Source organism: Eleutherodactylus coqui, chromosome 3 (genome assembly GCF_035609145.1).
Source record: "Eleutherodactylus coqui strain aEleCoq1 chromosome 3, aEleCoq1.hap1, whole genome shotgun sequence".
NCBI classification, from domain to species: domain Eukaryota; kingdom Metazoa; phylum Chordata; class Amphibia; order Anura; family Eleutherodactylidae; genus Eleutherodactylus; species Eleutherodactylus coqui.
This window is the reverse complement of record NC_089839.1, coordinates 62,389,565-62,406,328: the sequence shown is the minus strand read 5'-3', so window position 1 is coordinate 62,406,328 and position 16,764 is coordinate 62,389,565. Positions and strand designations below refer to the sequence as shown.

Genomic DNA, 16,764 nt, shown 5'->3' with positions numbered 1-16,764 from the left:
ATGGCCACACAGAAGGGCTACCGCGCAGCGTACACTCACCTAATGTAAGCCCCAAGTTGGCGACCCCTGCAGATCCTCGTGGTGAGGTTAGCAGCTCCCCATCAAAAGATAAAGCAGGAGAGAGGGCAGATGGTCACCCCGATGTCCTAACTCAGGGATACACAGGAGGGAAATGTCACAACCCATGCTCACCCTCAGCAATTCCTAAACTAACATCCTCCTGCAATAGAGGTGCTCCCTCTCCATCAGATAGCCCTCTTAAACAAAAATCCAGAAAGGGAGATGTGAACCACTCACCCCCTCATACTCCATTTATGAAGGACTATATCAAAGCTTTACCGTCTTCAGCCCAGCCGGCTTCTGAAGCTTTCATAAAGAAAATGATGGTGGCTCTAAGTGAATCAATCTATACTAGCTTTACCACTCTCAACTCTTCTCTAACAGCCACAATAGAGTCCATTGGAGAAAGAGTGGCTCATACAGAAAATAAAATGGGCGAACTCACCCAATCTCATAACTCCCTCATAGATGCCCACTATAATTTGGCGGATGAAGTCACCCAACTTAAATCAAAACTGGCAGACTTAGAAGATTGAAGCAGGCTTAATAACATTAAGTTTCGTGGCATCCCAGAATCTATCACAACACCTGAAATCCCTAAATATTTAAACCAACTAATGCGTACACTTCTGCCGGAAGCTCCTTTACAAGATCTTATTACCGACAGGGCACACAGACTCCCGAGACCTAAATTTATTGCCGAGACGACTCCAAGGGATATAATAGCCCGAATCCACTTCTACCACACTAAGGATGCGCTCATGACCGCTGCCAGAAAATTAAAACAACTTCCATTTCCCTATTCAGACATACGTCTATATGCAGATTTATCTCAAACCACCATGTCTGAAAGAAGAAAATTCTCAGAAATTACTTCTGCACTGAGACAAGCCAATATCCCATACAGATGGGGATTTCCTATCAAACTCCTGATTCACAAAGATGGCTCTACCCATGCTTTGTTTAAACCAGAAGACCCATGCTTTGTTTAAACCAGAAGACGCAGCTCACCTACTAAAAACATGGGGAGTCGGTATGCCTCCTGCTCCTCGTACGCAGAGAACCTCCAAAACTCCAAGAAAACAACCCAAAGATTGAATGCAGAGATGAACCTTACCCCCGGAATCACTCTCAAGGCTAATATACATGGGTGAATGAGAGGACTTCCTCACAGGCGAACTTTTCGTCCCCCCTCCTTTACTAGACGAAACGGGTCTGACAATCCGTCACTCCTTCTGTTTCTCTACTTCACAGTTTTATCTATAATCGCTCAACAGTTTCTAAACTTCAACTGTTCATACCCCCCCCCCTCCCGCACCAAGACCGAGCCATAAGAAAAAGTTAAGCCTACTGCAAGAGACAAATCTCAGTTCACCTCTGGTCTTGAAGCAAAACCTCCTGAAATCCAACCAAGTTACTTCTTGTTGGCCCGGAAACCTCCACAGATCCGTACTCCGACAAAAACCATCAGAATGACGACTAGAATATTGTCTTTGAACACCAACGGACTAAATTCACCGTATAAGAGATCCTCCTTGTGGAAAGAAGCCATGGGATCCAAAGTGGACATTATATGTGTTCAGGAGACCCACTTTGCGTCTTCAGCCACCCCAAAACTAACCCACAAAAATTTTCCCAAAATTTTTCGAGCCTCTTCAACTAAAAAACAAGCAGGTGTACTGATCGCTTTTAAAGACACAGTACAATTTGATATCAAACATCAAGAGACAGACTCGAAGGGCAGATACCTGATATTGACTGGCCTTTTGAATCAAAAACCAATTACGCTGGTAAACCTATATACCCCCAATAGGGGCCAAATATGTTTCTTGAACAAAATAATCAAAAAGATTAGAAGATGCGAGGTGGGTAACCTTATTGTATGTGGGGACTTCAATAGCACTCCCGACAACTTACTAGATGCCACAAGGGGTTCCCTGAGATCGACTCCTCCCCTAGTGCCATGGCTACACAGAGAAGCACTACTAGACTCTTTTAGATGTCTTAACGCCTCTTCTAGGGAATTTTCTTTTTACTCACACAGACATATAGGTCATTTTCTAGAATAGACTTAATTCTAGTTAATAAATCTACAATTTCCTCGGTCAGAGAGGCCAAGATTGGCAAAATTACATGGTCTGACCATGCACCAGTTGAGATTACTATCTCACTAACCGAAAGGCCACAACAACCCAAAAAATGGAAAAACAACGTTTTTCTACTGAAAAATCCTAAATGCTCCAGCATTATATCATCAGCTTTGGAAGACTATTTTAAAAACAACTGCACTACTGATGTCTCTCCCTTAACTATCTGGAATGCTCACAAGGCAGTTATTAGGGGAATCCTAATTAAAATAAGCGCCCAACACAAAAAAGAAAAAACTCAACTTATCAACAAGTTGATAAATCAAATAACCACCTTGGAATCGCAGATCATGGCAAACCCTTCTGACTCTTTACATAAACAACTATTTAACCTGAGACAATCTCTAAGACACACCCTAATAGATAACTATGATAATGAGTTAAGGTCCTCTCGAGCTACATTCTACGCCTCCAATAACAAACCATCCCGCATGCTGGCCAAAATGACAAAAAAAAGGGTCCAAAAACCCTAAATTCCCTACATCCTAGATCCTCAAAACCCCTCAATGAAAATATCTCACCCCATTCAGATCGTAGACTCTTTCAGACAGTATTACGAAAATTTATACAATCTGAAAAATGACGAGTCAACCCCCAACCTTCCACCGCCTCTATTGAAAATTTCTTGAAAGATATAGAACTCCCATCTCTCTCCCAAACCCACTTGAACTCCTTAAGTTCCCCAATACTTCACTCTGAAGTCATAAAAACCATCAAAACCCTTAAGCCACAAAAAGCCCCTGGAACCGATGGGTTTTCAAATGACTATTATAAAATATTTTCTACCCTGCTTGCCCCCCATATGGCCCAAGCATTTAATCAAGGAATTGCAGAGGGCTTCTTCCCTAAAGAAACACTGGAAGCAACAATTGTAACAATCCACAAACCAGGGAAAGAACCCACTACCCCATCCAATTTTAGACCCATCTCTCTTCTAAATTGTGACATTAAAATTTACGCCAAAACCTTAGCACAAAGACTCTTGGAGATCCTGCCAGAGATAATCCATTCTGATCAAGTCGGATTTACGAGGGGTAGGCAAGCTTCTGACGCAACCAGAAGAATTCTAAATCTTTTATACAAACTTGAACAGGATAGAAACCCAGCAGTATTGGTCACACTTGATGCTGAAAAAGCATTTGACCGTTTGCAGTTGGAGTATGCATTTGCCACCCTCCATAAATTTGGTTTCTCAGGGAACATTCTTAAAGGGGTTGTCCCGCGGCAGCAAGTGGGTGTATACACTTCTGTATGGCCATATTAATGCACTTTGTAATATACATTGTGCATTAATTATGAGCCATACAGAAGTTATAAAAAGTTTTTTACTTACCTGCTCCGTTGCTGGCGTCCTCGTCTCCATGGTGCCGACTAATTTTCGCCCTCCGATGGCCAAATTAGCCGCGCTTGCGCAGTCCTGGTCTTCTGCTCTCTTCAATGGAGCCGCTCGTGCAGAATGCAGGCTCCGTGTAGCTCCGCCCCGTCACGTGCCGATTCCAGCCAATCAGGAGGCTGGAATCGGCAATGGACTGCACAGAAGAGCTGCGGTCCACGGAGGAAGAGGATTCCGGCGGCCATCTTCACAGGTAAGTATAGAAGTCACCGGAGCGCGGGGATTAAGGTAAGCGCTCCGGTAAGCTTTCTGTACGTCCCTGCATCGGGGTTGTCTCGCGCCGAACGGGGGGGGGGGTTGAAAAAAAAAAAAAACCCGTTTCGGCGCGGGACAACCCCTTTAATGCAATCAAAGCGCTTTACACCAACCCATCGGCAAGGGTCTTGGGGGATGGCATGCTTTCTAACCCTTTCCCAATAACAAATGGAACTCGGCAGGGGTGTCCACTTTCCCCCCTATTATTCACACTAATAATGGAACCTCTAGCAGAAAAAATAAGAACTGAAACAAACATTTATGGCATCTCAGCAGCACATAGACAACACAAGATCAGTCTGTTTGCTGATGATGTTCTACTTATACTAGCCAAACCCCTTCACTCACTAAGATCCACCCAAAGCATTCTGACCAAATTCGCACAAATCTCGTACTATAAACTAAACACAAGCAAATCCCAAATTCTTGGAATACATTTGAACGAAAACTTAAAAAAAGACATACAGACTGAATTCTCATTCCAATGGCAAATAAAAACCATCCCCTACCTAGGAATCAATCTCTCCTTTCCAATTTCAGAATTGATACAGGCTAACTTCCCCCAACTCCTTGCTGATATTCAAAAAGACCTAGATCAATACCAGTCATACTCGCTATCCTGGCTAGGAAGAGTTGCATTATATAAGATGATAATTCTACCAAAGATCCTCCACTACTTTCGCACACTCCCTATATCCATACCAAAGCAAACTTTACATAGCTTTCAGAAACAATTGTCAAAATATATTTGGCAAAACAAAAGACCGAGATTGGCTCTATCTATACTGACTCTAAACAGATATCAAGGAGGCCTGGGACTTTCTAATATAGAATCCTACCATAAATTCACTATACTAAGCCATCTGCTCCCATGGAAAAGCCAAAATCCAAAACTTAGTTGGCTATCAATAGAAACGGAATTAAATAAACAAAAGCCATTAAGGTCACTCCTGATGGCAGCTACTATAGGCACCTATATACCCTCTCTGTCAAGGCCTTTGAAGACCTTGTCTATATCACCGCCAATGAAGGCTTCGGTGGAAGCATGGACAGACCTAATACGTAACGTAAATCAAGACTCACAAAACAACTCTTTAAACATTCCCTTCGGAGACCTTGGAATATTTTATTCCGAATTAAACCTAAATTCATGGTTAAAAAACAATATAAAATACATCTCTGACCTATACTCAAAAAAAGAACTCCACACCTTCAATTCATTAGCGACAAAATTCCAATTACCAAAAAGTGAACTTTTCAGGTTCACCCAAGTGACCTCCTTTTTACGTACTCAAAATCTCTTAAACTTTAAACTTCCTGAAGTGATATATTCATTCTTAAATCCCTCCAACAAAAAATTTCCAACTAGACTATTTTACGACAATTTTTTGGGTAACTTAAAAACCCCGGGAAAGTGTCACCTTATCAGTTGGGAGAAAGACTTAAAACAAAAAATTCCTATTGTAAACTAGCTACAAGCTTTCAGATGGGTGGGACGAGCCTCACAGGGAGTCTCACTGGTAGAAACACACATAAAAATTCTGACACGGTGGTACTATACCCCAACGACCCTAGCTAGAAGAGGCCTATCAACAAGTGATCTCTGCTGGAGAGGATGTGGAATGACAGGATCTATACTCCATATATTTTGGTCGTGCCCAATGATCCGCCCATTCTGGGCAGACATATATAGTCTCATCCACAAATTATTAGGCATCAAATTACCGTCCACACCAAAACTGGCCCTATTACTACTGGATCCAGGGGAAATACACCCACCTCTTAAAATGCTCATAGGACACATATTACTAGGAGCCAAAAATCTAATAGCCAGAAGGTGGAAATCAACCACAAACCCGAATTTAACAGAATTGACCCAATTAATATCAGAACACAGTATGTTTGAAAAGATTCTGGCACTTCGAAACAATGATATCCAACTTTACTATGATGTGTGGAGTCCGTAGTTAAATATGTTTCCATGTTAATCACTTATTCGACAATTATATAAAAAATGTAGGACCTCGTTAGGGTCCTACAATTTAGATTTTCTTCTGCAGAAAATGTACCCCCTCCACCCTCCCCCCTTTCACCATATTCTTTTCCTAAATCTACCCCCCCCCTCCCCCACTCCTTACCAATCCCCTTCTTCCCTCTACAACCTTCCTCATCCCACTTTTCATTATGTTCTGTTCAATGTAAATCAAAAACTATGACATGTGCTTTTAGTTAAAATGTACTTCCTTCATCCTAATCTCAATCTACAAATCTGAATGTATAAACTCCACCTCCTTGGAAATGTATCTGGATGTTGTTAATGTATGTACCGTAGCACATTTTCAATAAAAAAATCTAATGATTAAAAAAAGAAAAAAAAAATCTATGCCAAAAATTGCTAAAAAATTTTGGCTAAATTAATACCACAATTTAGACCACGTTCCATTTTGCAGACATAAGAAAGATGGAAAAATACCTCTGCAGCGCCACCTATTGGACAGCAGCATTCCTTCAAATCAAAGTGACTTTATAACAAGTCTTATCAATGATTGGGAATAGGAAACCACGCCAGAAAACCATGCACAGACAGCTGTTTCGGGGTGCTTGTACCTCCTCAGTGTGCAGCAGGCTTCTGGCATAGTTCGTGAGAGGCCTATGATGTGGGTGCTTTCCTTAGGAAAACCTGTACCACCCACTCACCCCCTATATGTCTCCACACACTTTTTGGGTGCTTTTCTTAAGGAGACACGACTCTGCACCGGACCCTTTTTATAGAGAAACGCCCCTTTGTCAAACACAACAAAAAATATCTAAAACACATGGCAAAGCATGTGTGACAGTTTGGTGGCATGAATTGTGCCACAAAACTGTCAAATGTTTAATAGTAAATAAGCCACTTTGTTGCAATTTGTCCAATCCGCCATATTTACATCAATTTTTGGCCTATTCAGATTGCTAACGTTCCCTGATGTATTTCATTTAATGCGACTTTTACCTATTTTCGGTTCTTGCAGATGTGATCGAAGCTTTGTCAAATCCAATTAAATATGTCAATCTGATGGAACAAAGATCCAAACAGCTGGCTGCACTCACACTGGAAGAAGAAGAAGAAGAAGTGAAGAAAGAGGTAGAGTAAGGGTTAATTATGTCAGCAGCAGTGACAGCACATTACTGTCCATCTATGCAATAACTGTACTACTAGTGCAGATGTAGCAAGGTGTTACCCAACGCTGCTAGCAATGATCTAACCACAGCAAGAGCCATTTAAAAGCTATTGGAGGCGCACGAAAAAGTTCTGTCACTCGTTAAGTGTTGGGTTAAACTTTGCAACATCTGCATGGGACCTTTCACACGGGAAGGAATAATCCGCAACAGTATATGCCGTCCCTGAATTCCACACCAGCATTCGTGTGTTAGCAAGGCAGATTATGGTGCTGAATATTCCACGGGAGGGCATATTACACAATGCTGCTGCAGAATATTCCATCCTGTGTGAAAGTTCCCGAATTGGGTCCAGATATATGTAATGGAGACAGTAGATTGGTTGGGTTGGATGGCTCTCCAATGTGTATGGGGGTGCTCAACTTTCATCAGGGAGAAGAAGGATCGGGGACATTGGATTTCAACGCCCTACCCTTTTTTCCGCTGCCAGAGTTGCCTTGCTGCCAGCTAACTTGCCTAAACACGGATCATTCAGCTGAGCCCAAAGTTCATGTGTATTGGGCAGCCAAAGGAAGCAACTCTTGGATGAATGATTGTTCACCGTATACTTATTTAGGGTATATGGGCACCCTAAGGGAACATACACGGGACATATTGTATCCATTGTTGATTATGCCATGCAAAATCTACACGTTCCATGCAAATTTGCCTCGGCTTTTGGTGCAGATTTGACATGGATTTCACAGTCTCATATAAAGCGATGAAATCCACTGGGAAAATCTGCAGTAGAAATGAACAGATTCAAATGCTGCAACCCAGGGCAAACTATGCTGCAGATTGTTTCCAGTCGCACATGGATTTGATGTCTTCAGCTGCCGTCTACTGGACCTGTACTGTAATCTGCTGCATACCTTCCACATGGAAATGGTGGTGCAATATTCACAGCGTATACACCATAGGTAAACATACTCCATGCCCAAGTCAAACTTTTTCCAACATTTACAAGGTCGCTTGCAACTCTTTTATCACATAAGGAAACTTTGAAGTCGCTTGTGAGTTGCGGCAATGCTGTGGATTTGCTGCATATTGCTGGAGACTCTAGCCTCAACGCCTCTTAAGTAAGCTCTTAATGGCATGCTAGCCTCCTACCAGCAGTGCAGCATGTTGTACAGCATGCACCTGTCATGGTAGCCACCAGACGTATATGATACAGTATCCTGCCATGATAGCCACCTAACAGTAGGCTGTTATATAATACCCTGCCATGCCGTTCTCCTGCTAGCAATAAATAGTACATTGGCATATATGCCAAGCACCTACTAGCAATATACTGTGCACTAGCCTGCTATACTCGCCACTTACCAGCAGTACAGTGTATTGTATAGTACTGTTCTAATGTTTTAGGCAGGTGTAGAACAAATGCTGCAAAGTAAGAATTCTATAAAAAACTGAAGTGTTAATAGTTTATATTTGTCAATTACCAAAGTGCTAAGTGGCTGAACAAAAAATACATCTAAAAGAAATCACTATTTGGTGTGGCCACTCTTTGCTTTCAAAACAACATCTGTTCTTCTAGGTACACTTGCACACAGTTCTTGAAGGAACTCAGCAGGGAGGTTGTTCCAAACATCTTGGAGACCTAAGCACAGATCTTCTGTGGATGTAGCTTGCCCCAATCCTTCTGTCTCTTCATGTAATCCCAGACAGACTGGATGATGAGGAGATCTGGGCTCTGTGGGACCATATCATCACTTCCAGGACTCCTTGTTCTTCTTTACACTGAAGACAGTTAATGACATTGGCGGGATGTTTGGGGTTGTTGTCCTGCTGCAGAATGAATGTGGAGTCAGATGTGTCCCTGATGGTATTGCATGATGCTTTCTACCTTGCTACACTGCTGCCTGCAGACACTCATTATTGTACCACCCTACACCATGCTTCACTGCTGCCTGCAGACAATCATTATTGTACTGCTTTCTACCATGCTTCACTGCTGCCTGCAGACACTCATTATTGTACCGCTCTCCATCATGCTTCACTGTTCTCTGCAGACACCCATTATTGTACCGCTCTTCACCATGCTTCACTGTTGCCTGCAGACACCCATTATTGTACTGCTCTCCATCGTGCGTCACTTCTGCCTGCAGACACGCATTATTGTATCACTCTCCACCATGCTTCACTGTTGCCTGCAGACACTCATTATTGTACTGCTCTCCACCATGCTTCACTTCTGCCTGCAGACACTCATTATTGTACTGCTCTTCACCATGCTTCACTGTTGCCTGCAGACACCCATTATTGTACTGCTCTCCATTGTGCATGACTTCTGCCTGCAGACACTCATTATCGTACCGCTCTCCACCATGCTTCACTTCTGCCTGCAGACACTCATTATTGTACTGCTCTCCACCATGCTTCACTTCTGCCTGCAGACACTCATTATTGTATCGCTCTCCACCATGCTTCACTGTTGCCTGCAGACACTCATTATTGTACTGCTCTCCACCATGCTTCACTGCTGCCTGCAGATACTGATTATTGTACCGCTTTCCACCATGCTTCACTGCTGCCCGTAGACACTCATTATTGTACCGCACTCCGCCATGCTTTACTGTTGACTGCAGACACTCATTATTGTACTGCTCTCCACCATGCTTCACTGTTGCCTGCAGACACTCATTATTGTACTGCTCTCCACTGTGAGTCACTTCTGCCTGCAGACACTCATTATTGTACCACTCTGCACCATGCTTCACTGTTGCCTGCAGACACTCATTATTGTACTGCTCTCCACTGTGCTTCACTGCTGCCCGCAGACACTCATTATTGTACCACTTTTCACCATGCTTCACTGCTGCCCGTAGACACTCATTATTGTACCGCTCACCACCATGCTTCACTGTTGACTGCAGACACTCATTACTGTACAGCTCTCTAGCCCTTCAGCAAACAAACTCTTCTGTTACAGCCAAATATTTCACACTTTGACTCATCAGTCCAGAGCACCTGCTGCTGCCATTTTCTGCACCCAAATTCCTATGTTTTTGTACATACAGTAATTGAGTCGCTTGGTCTTGTTTCTACGGGGAAGGTTTGGCTTTTTGGCTGCAATTATTCTGTAAGGATCACTTCTGGCCAGACTCCTCCAAAAAATAGATGGTGTACCTGGGTCCCATTGGTTACTGCCAGTTTTCAGCTGCTGGACATTTTTAATTTTGAAGTGCAGTAAGCATGATGTGTCCATCTGCTGCCCTAAATTTCCTTGGTCAACCACTGTGTCTATGACCCTTAACATTGCCCGTTTCTTTGTGCTTCTTTAGAAGAGCTTGAACAGCACTTCTTGAAACCCCAGTCTGCCTCGAAGACTTTGCCTGGGAGAGACCTTGTTGATGCAGTATAACTATCTTGTGTCTGGTTGCTGTACTCAATCTTGCCATGGTGCATGACCTGTCTAGGAAACTGTCTTCCACAGCCTCAGCTTTGTAGCAGAGTTTGGCTGTTCCTCATCCAGTTTTAAGCCTCCTGCACAGCTGTTTCTATTTCAGTTAATTACCATGTTTCAGTGTATATATCAATGCAGCAATTTTAGAGAACTACTGAGTTAATGAGTCGTAGCTAAGTGTAACTCGGCTGCTAAGCTATTTTCCAAGTGTGGGCAGTGACCACGTGGTGACTGGGCGCATACGTTAGGCGGGAAGACAGCGGGGAGACGAGATTGTAGTCACGGTGGCTCTGCTGCTCTTCTCAGAAGGTAAAACTTGTTCTGGCTTGGCTGTGCACAGTGGTGAAATCAGGTAGTTCTCACTGCGTGCTGGCCGCAGAGTCGGGCAGGGTAAGATGTTGTTTGTCGTGATATCAACCCATGTACTGGTAGGGACCCATTCTGATCAAAAAAATAAATACAAAAATTTGGAGAACTAAACAAAAAAATGGGTTCTGAAGTGCTTGTCTGGAGTGTATAGTGTGGTACCTTCAGTGCAGATGGTGGAGATGGAATAGATGGTGGGAAGTAACTCCAGGAGTCGCGTCGTACAGTGAACCAAAACTGTTTTATTGTTCAAGAGCAATTGAGAGATAAACTTGACTTGTTGCATACAGTTCACATTGACAGACTTTAGTAGAAACGGTTACAGCTGCAGGCATTGATTTCTCCAGTACCTCAGGGACTCAATGCAGTGAAATATATTTATCCTCTGTGTGTTTGCATTTTAGCACTTTTCCCTGGCTGGGCCTGACTCTAACCAACTTGCTTTACTTCCAGTTTAGGAATGACTGACTTAGATCTCTTTCTACTCTCCTCTTCTCTCTCTCTTCTGTGACTAAAACGTTCTTCCCCTTGAGTAATTATACTTTAGATGTTCCAGATGTCTGGCCTCTCTCAAGCTGAAGCTTAGCTCTGCACTTGGAAGTCTCAGTAAAGATGTTCCTCCCCAGTCTCTATCTCAGGCTTCCCTTGACTAGACTAGCTTGACTCCACCCACTCTCTAACCTTTACTGCCCAGCTAGCTAAACCTATGACAGGGATCTAAGCTATCAATCCCAGGCTAGAGAAAGCTAACTATCCAATTCCTGTACTAGCTAGGGGTGATTGACAGAGATAGGAGCAGGTTAGGGTTAGGGTGTCTTCTGCAAAGTCATGCAGGGGTAGATTGCATTAGCACACCTATTTAACACATTATTGACCATTTAAAGACACATACACACACTTTTTATCTATTAAAGTCTATACACTCTTGATTGCATAAAGTGATTACCAAATTTCTGTACTGCCCAAACTGGGTCACTACAACCATGCTATACAATTAGTGTAGCACGGCTTATAGATGTAGTGCATCATCTTTTAAGGATGCCACTGCTACATGTGTATGAAAATGACGATCACTATAACCTGTTTGATATAATTGGTTAATCATACAACTGACTATAATCCTACAAAATCCCTGACTGGTACAAGTGTACCTAGAAGAGCTGATGCTGTTTTGAAGGCAAAGGGTGGTCACACCAAATAGTGATTTGATGAACATTTCTCTTTTGTTCATTCAATTTGCAGTTTGTCAATTGAGCAAAAAACTATTAACACTTCTGTTTTTGAAAGCATTCTTACTTTTCAGCATTTTTCCCACAACTGTCTAAAACCTTTGTTCTGGCCTTCTATGTTAACCATCACCCCAAAGTATATGGTGCAGTGTGCCACTATGAACGCCACCTAGCAGCAGACTATAATACAATACCCTTCCATACTAGTCTCCAACCAGCAGTATATGATACACTTGCATACATGCTAACTACCTACCAGCAGTATATTGTGTGCTAGCCTATTATAGTAGCCACCTACCAGCGGTACATGGAGCAGTATGGTACAGTAAGTACCCCACCACGTGAGCCACCTATTAGCAGTATATACCCCTTCTACAATGGCTAGAGAGATGCAAGTTGCATGACTGTGCTTTAGTGTAAAACCTACTAAATAATGTATTCTGAGCTCTCATCCGCCCACACACTGCTGGAGATGGAGCTTTGCTCTTAAGAAGAGTTTTCATAGCAGCCATGCACTGGATTGACTCCTATTAATTATAAGGATAAAAATACACTTAACTTTCCCTTAAATTATAAATGACTTGTCGAAGTTTGACCTACATTTGGTGCAATGTAAAGATATACACACCGGAACCGTTCTATTCTAAGAAATGCCGCCCTTCCAAGCGGGAACATTAGTGTGAATGAGGGCATAAGACTAAACCTGACTTGCACTGGTCTCCGAAGACCACCCTATCTAGGACATCCATCACCGCAGATACTGTATTAGGAGAACATTATTCATCGCTGACCTTTCTTTGCTGAAAACAATGAGAACTTGTTGATGTGCAGTAAATATGGAGCACGATATGCTGGTAATGCCTCTATATAGCAACCTGCCATCAGCATGGACCTTCTGTGTGATATTGAGCCATTCAATGAAACTGGAATGTCCAGAGATGCAGCAGGTGTGTTCGCACAGGACTGCTGGGTATTATAAGTAGGTTTATAAGCATATGGCCATAATACATGCATTCCAAACTCATTTTTTCCGTAATTTGTGAATTACATTTCTGAAAATGAGGAAGATGGAACAATGCTTCTGCCATCTTTCTTATTTGCATATCACCCAGAGGAGCATGCTTGGCCTTATAAATGCCCTTATTCACCTTCTAGGTGCTCTCCTAAATACCCCTCCCGATTTCTGAAAATCACATGGCTTGTACTGTAAACCCAATGGATTTTTCTGCATATATAGCCACAGTGGAAGATCCACAGCATATATACTTCATGTGGACGTATCCAAAGACTGCACATATATTTGCAAAGTCCAATGGTAATCAGCTCACCTGGAGACATCAGAGTAACATGCATGGGGAGGCCCAAAATGCTAGGGATCCAGAAGTACAGCAGAAGAATATGCTACAGCACTGGAACACATTGGCAATGAGACTTCCTATTTATTCACCCGTTAAATATATGGTGGGCGGTCCCCGCTAGTAAATTGAGCAGACTCAAGAGCTAAACCCACTCCACTCCTGGTGGGTGCCGGTTGTTTCTGACAGCTGATGCCTGCCGGCAACTGCAGGTAGCTACAATTAAATGTTTACATGCTGCTGTCAAACGCGACAGCGCATCTAAGCAGCCGGATGGAAGGAGGCCCCCTTTAGTGCCCCATTGCACTCCCTACAATGCAATTGTGTGTTGTGATGTTGGGGTCACCTGGCAGCCTGTGGCCTAGGGAAGGCTCTTAGAGCTGTCATGTATTGCAGTTTATTAAGCTATGCCACAGGCAGGCCTTAACAGGCTATTGTTGAAATTACAATTCAAAAAAGTTAAAAACAAACTCATTTTCCCATTTCTCATGTAAAAAAAAGTCAAAAATAAATAAATAAATATAATTGCTATTTAAAATATATAATTATATAATTATTTGTCTTACATAGTTAATGTCTTAAAAAAAAATACATAATTCCAGAATTGCATTTTATCTCCTTAAAAAGCAATCAAAAGTCACATGTATCCCACAATGGTACCAATAGAAACTACAAGTTGTCAAACAAGAAAACAAGCCTTCACACCGCCACATGAAAGGGAAAGCAAAAAGTCTCAGATTATAGCAGCAGATGCAATTTATTTTAAAGGATCTTGTATTCTTAGAGGTAAAACTACACTTTTAAAAACTGTATACATTTAGTACCACCACAGTTATACCGTCCCAGAGAATAAAGTTACCATGTAACCATTTTGTGTGTTTTTTAATTCTATTTTACCCAACTTTTTAAAGTTTTTCAATATATGATAATTAAATAGAATTATTAAAAAATACAACTTATCTTGCAAAAAATAAGCCCCATACAGCCGTGTCAGCAGGAAAGTAAAAAATGTTATAGTTCAAGAAAACATTAAAAAAAATTTGCGAAAATTGTGGTCTTTTTTTAAGGCTTGAAAAAATAAATCAAATGCACACGATGTCATTAGAACTGGCTGCTTACCGGTTTCAGAATAACTCCTCTACTCAGTCATATAATAATGCACGCTAAGCTCCATTAAATAGACTTTGGTAAAAACAACCCTTCACAGATAATTACATAATATATTCAATTGTTATATCAGGTAGTCTGACAAAATAGTTAAATATTTGTGTGTATAGGGAATGGACAAAAATATGGAAACACCATATGAAATGCATAGGATTTTAATCATTAGCACTGAGCTGCCCTTTTGACCCCTGCTTGACTGAGATATTTTCTGCCAAATTTGTATTTACTTCACCTCTTGCCCTGCTCTGGGTGGTTTTTGGAGACATCAGGTAACAGCAACTGAGTGGTTCAAACCCCTAACTAATGAAACTTTGTTGCTTGGGAAGATGGTCACTTCTACCCTGCAGCATCTGTGTCATATTGCCTCCACTTAAGTTACATGGGATTAATAATAATAATAAACTTTATTTGTATAGCGCCAACATATTCCGCAGCGCTTACATAGACAGGGGGGAATACAGAAAGACAAAATACAAACATTACAGAACCACGGTTACATATAGTAATCAGCTGATGGAAACAATAGGGGTGAGGGTCCTGCTCCAACGAGCTTACATACTACAAGTAATGGGGTGATACAGAGGGTAAAGGGGCTGGAGATGTGCATGGTATGGCGAAGTGGAGAGTGAGGGGTGATATACACATAGACAATAGTCAGACATTTGGCCGTGTGACGGCTGAAACGGTGTGACTGCAGGAGCGGTTTATGATGGCTAGCAGGGATTGCAGTCAGTAGGTCAGGGAGCATGTTATCAGGCGGAGTACAGAGAGGTTTGTTTAGGGAATGCGGTATGCCTCCCTGAAGAGATGCGTTTTTAGAGCACGCCTGAAGTTCTGCGAGTCCTGGATTGCTCGGGTAGCCTTTGGTAGTGCGTTCCAGAGGACCGGTGCTGCTCTGGAGAAGTCTTGGAGGCGGGAATGAGAAGTTCGAATGAAAGGGGCACTCAGTCTGGTTTCATTAGCAGAGCGGAGAGCCCGGGCTGGGTGATAGATTGAGATGAGGGAGGCTATATAGGGTGGCGCTGCACTGTGGAGGGCTTTGTGGATGAAGGTAGCGAGTTTGAATTGAATTCTGTATTTAACGGGCAGCCAGTGCAGTGACCGGCACAGGACAGAGGCGTCCGAGTAGCGGCTGGACAGGAAGATGAGCCTGGCTGCCGCATTCAGGATGGACTGGAGAGGGTAGAGTCTGGTGCAGGGGAGGCCGATCAGCAACGAGTTGCAGTAATCGAGCCGGGATATTTCAATAAAACATGTAAAGAACGATTTTAAGGCATGCATTTTGTACAGTGTTTCCATAATTTTGTCCACCCACCGTACAGAAAGAAGAGAACAGTAGGGTGCCCCTAGGGGTTTCATACAACCCTCAGATCAACATCTTGAGCAGAAACATTACATGGACACTTCACACCTCAATCAGTGACTCCAGATCTGTGACTATAAGTCATCACTTTTTACCCTTCTATCACCTTTTCACCCCATGTATAATGCTGTTCTTCATTTGTTATATTCCTCATGAAGAGGCCTTTGTGCTCTTAAGCTTACACATATAAGTTTTCTGGTTAGCCAATAAAGACATCACCTCTATAATACTTTTGTCTTTTGACGCAAGACTATTTAACTTTACATAGATTTTTCTAGCTAGCACGGTACACGTTACATTTTGCTATACATCAGTATATAGTTGTGGCCAAACATTTTGATACTGACACAAATTTTTGTTGCTCTTGGAAGGATGTTTAGATCCCATTTTTTATTCATGGAGTGTTCTTAGGCAAAACTGTAAGTGAGCCCGCTCCCTTGGATGAAAAACAACACACACATGAAAAGTAACCCACACAGGACTCATGGTAGCTCTCACCTTTAGTTCTATGGACCATTATTCTTCCAGAATTCCCAAACAGTCTGTAGGGGGCTTCATCAGAGGAAATAACTTTACCCCAGTCCTCTGCAGTCCAATTCCGGAACTGTATTTTCTTTGATGAAGCCCCTTTAGACTGTTTGGGACATCTGGAAGAATGATTGTCCAGAGAAGAGAAGGTGAGCGCTACATGAGTCCTGTGTCATGCCAACAGTAAAGCATCCGGAGACCATTTCTTGGGTGGGGTGGCTTTCATCTAAGGCAGTGGGCTCACTTACAGTTTTGTCTATGAAAACTTCATGAATAAAGAATGGTATCTAAACATCC

At 42.4% G+C, this 16,764-nt stretch overlaps 1 protein-coding gene across 1 annotated transcript in view; it reads left to right on the top strand.

Annotated features, from left to right (window-relative positions):
* The window catches only part of PLCB1 (phospholipase C beta 1), a 630,414-nt gene that overhangs the window by 514,943 nt on the left and 98,707 nt on the right, over nt 1–16,764 (top strand). The window contains exon 23 of the mRNA XM_066595662.1: nt 6,867–6,979. Within this exon, the coding sequence (XP_066451759.1) occupies nt 6,867–6,979 (113 nt within the window). The remainder of the gene's footprint in view (nt 1–6,866; nt 6,980–16,764) is intronic.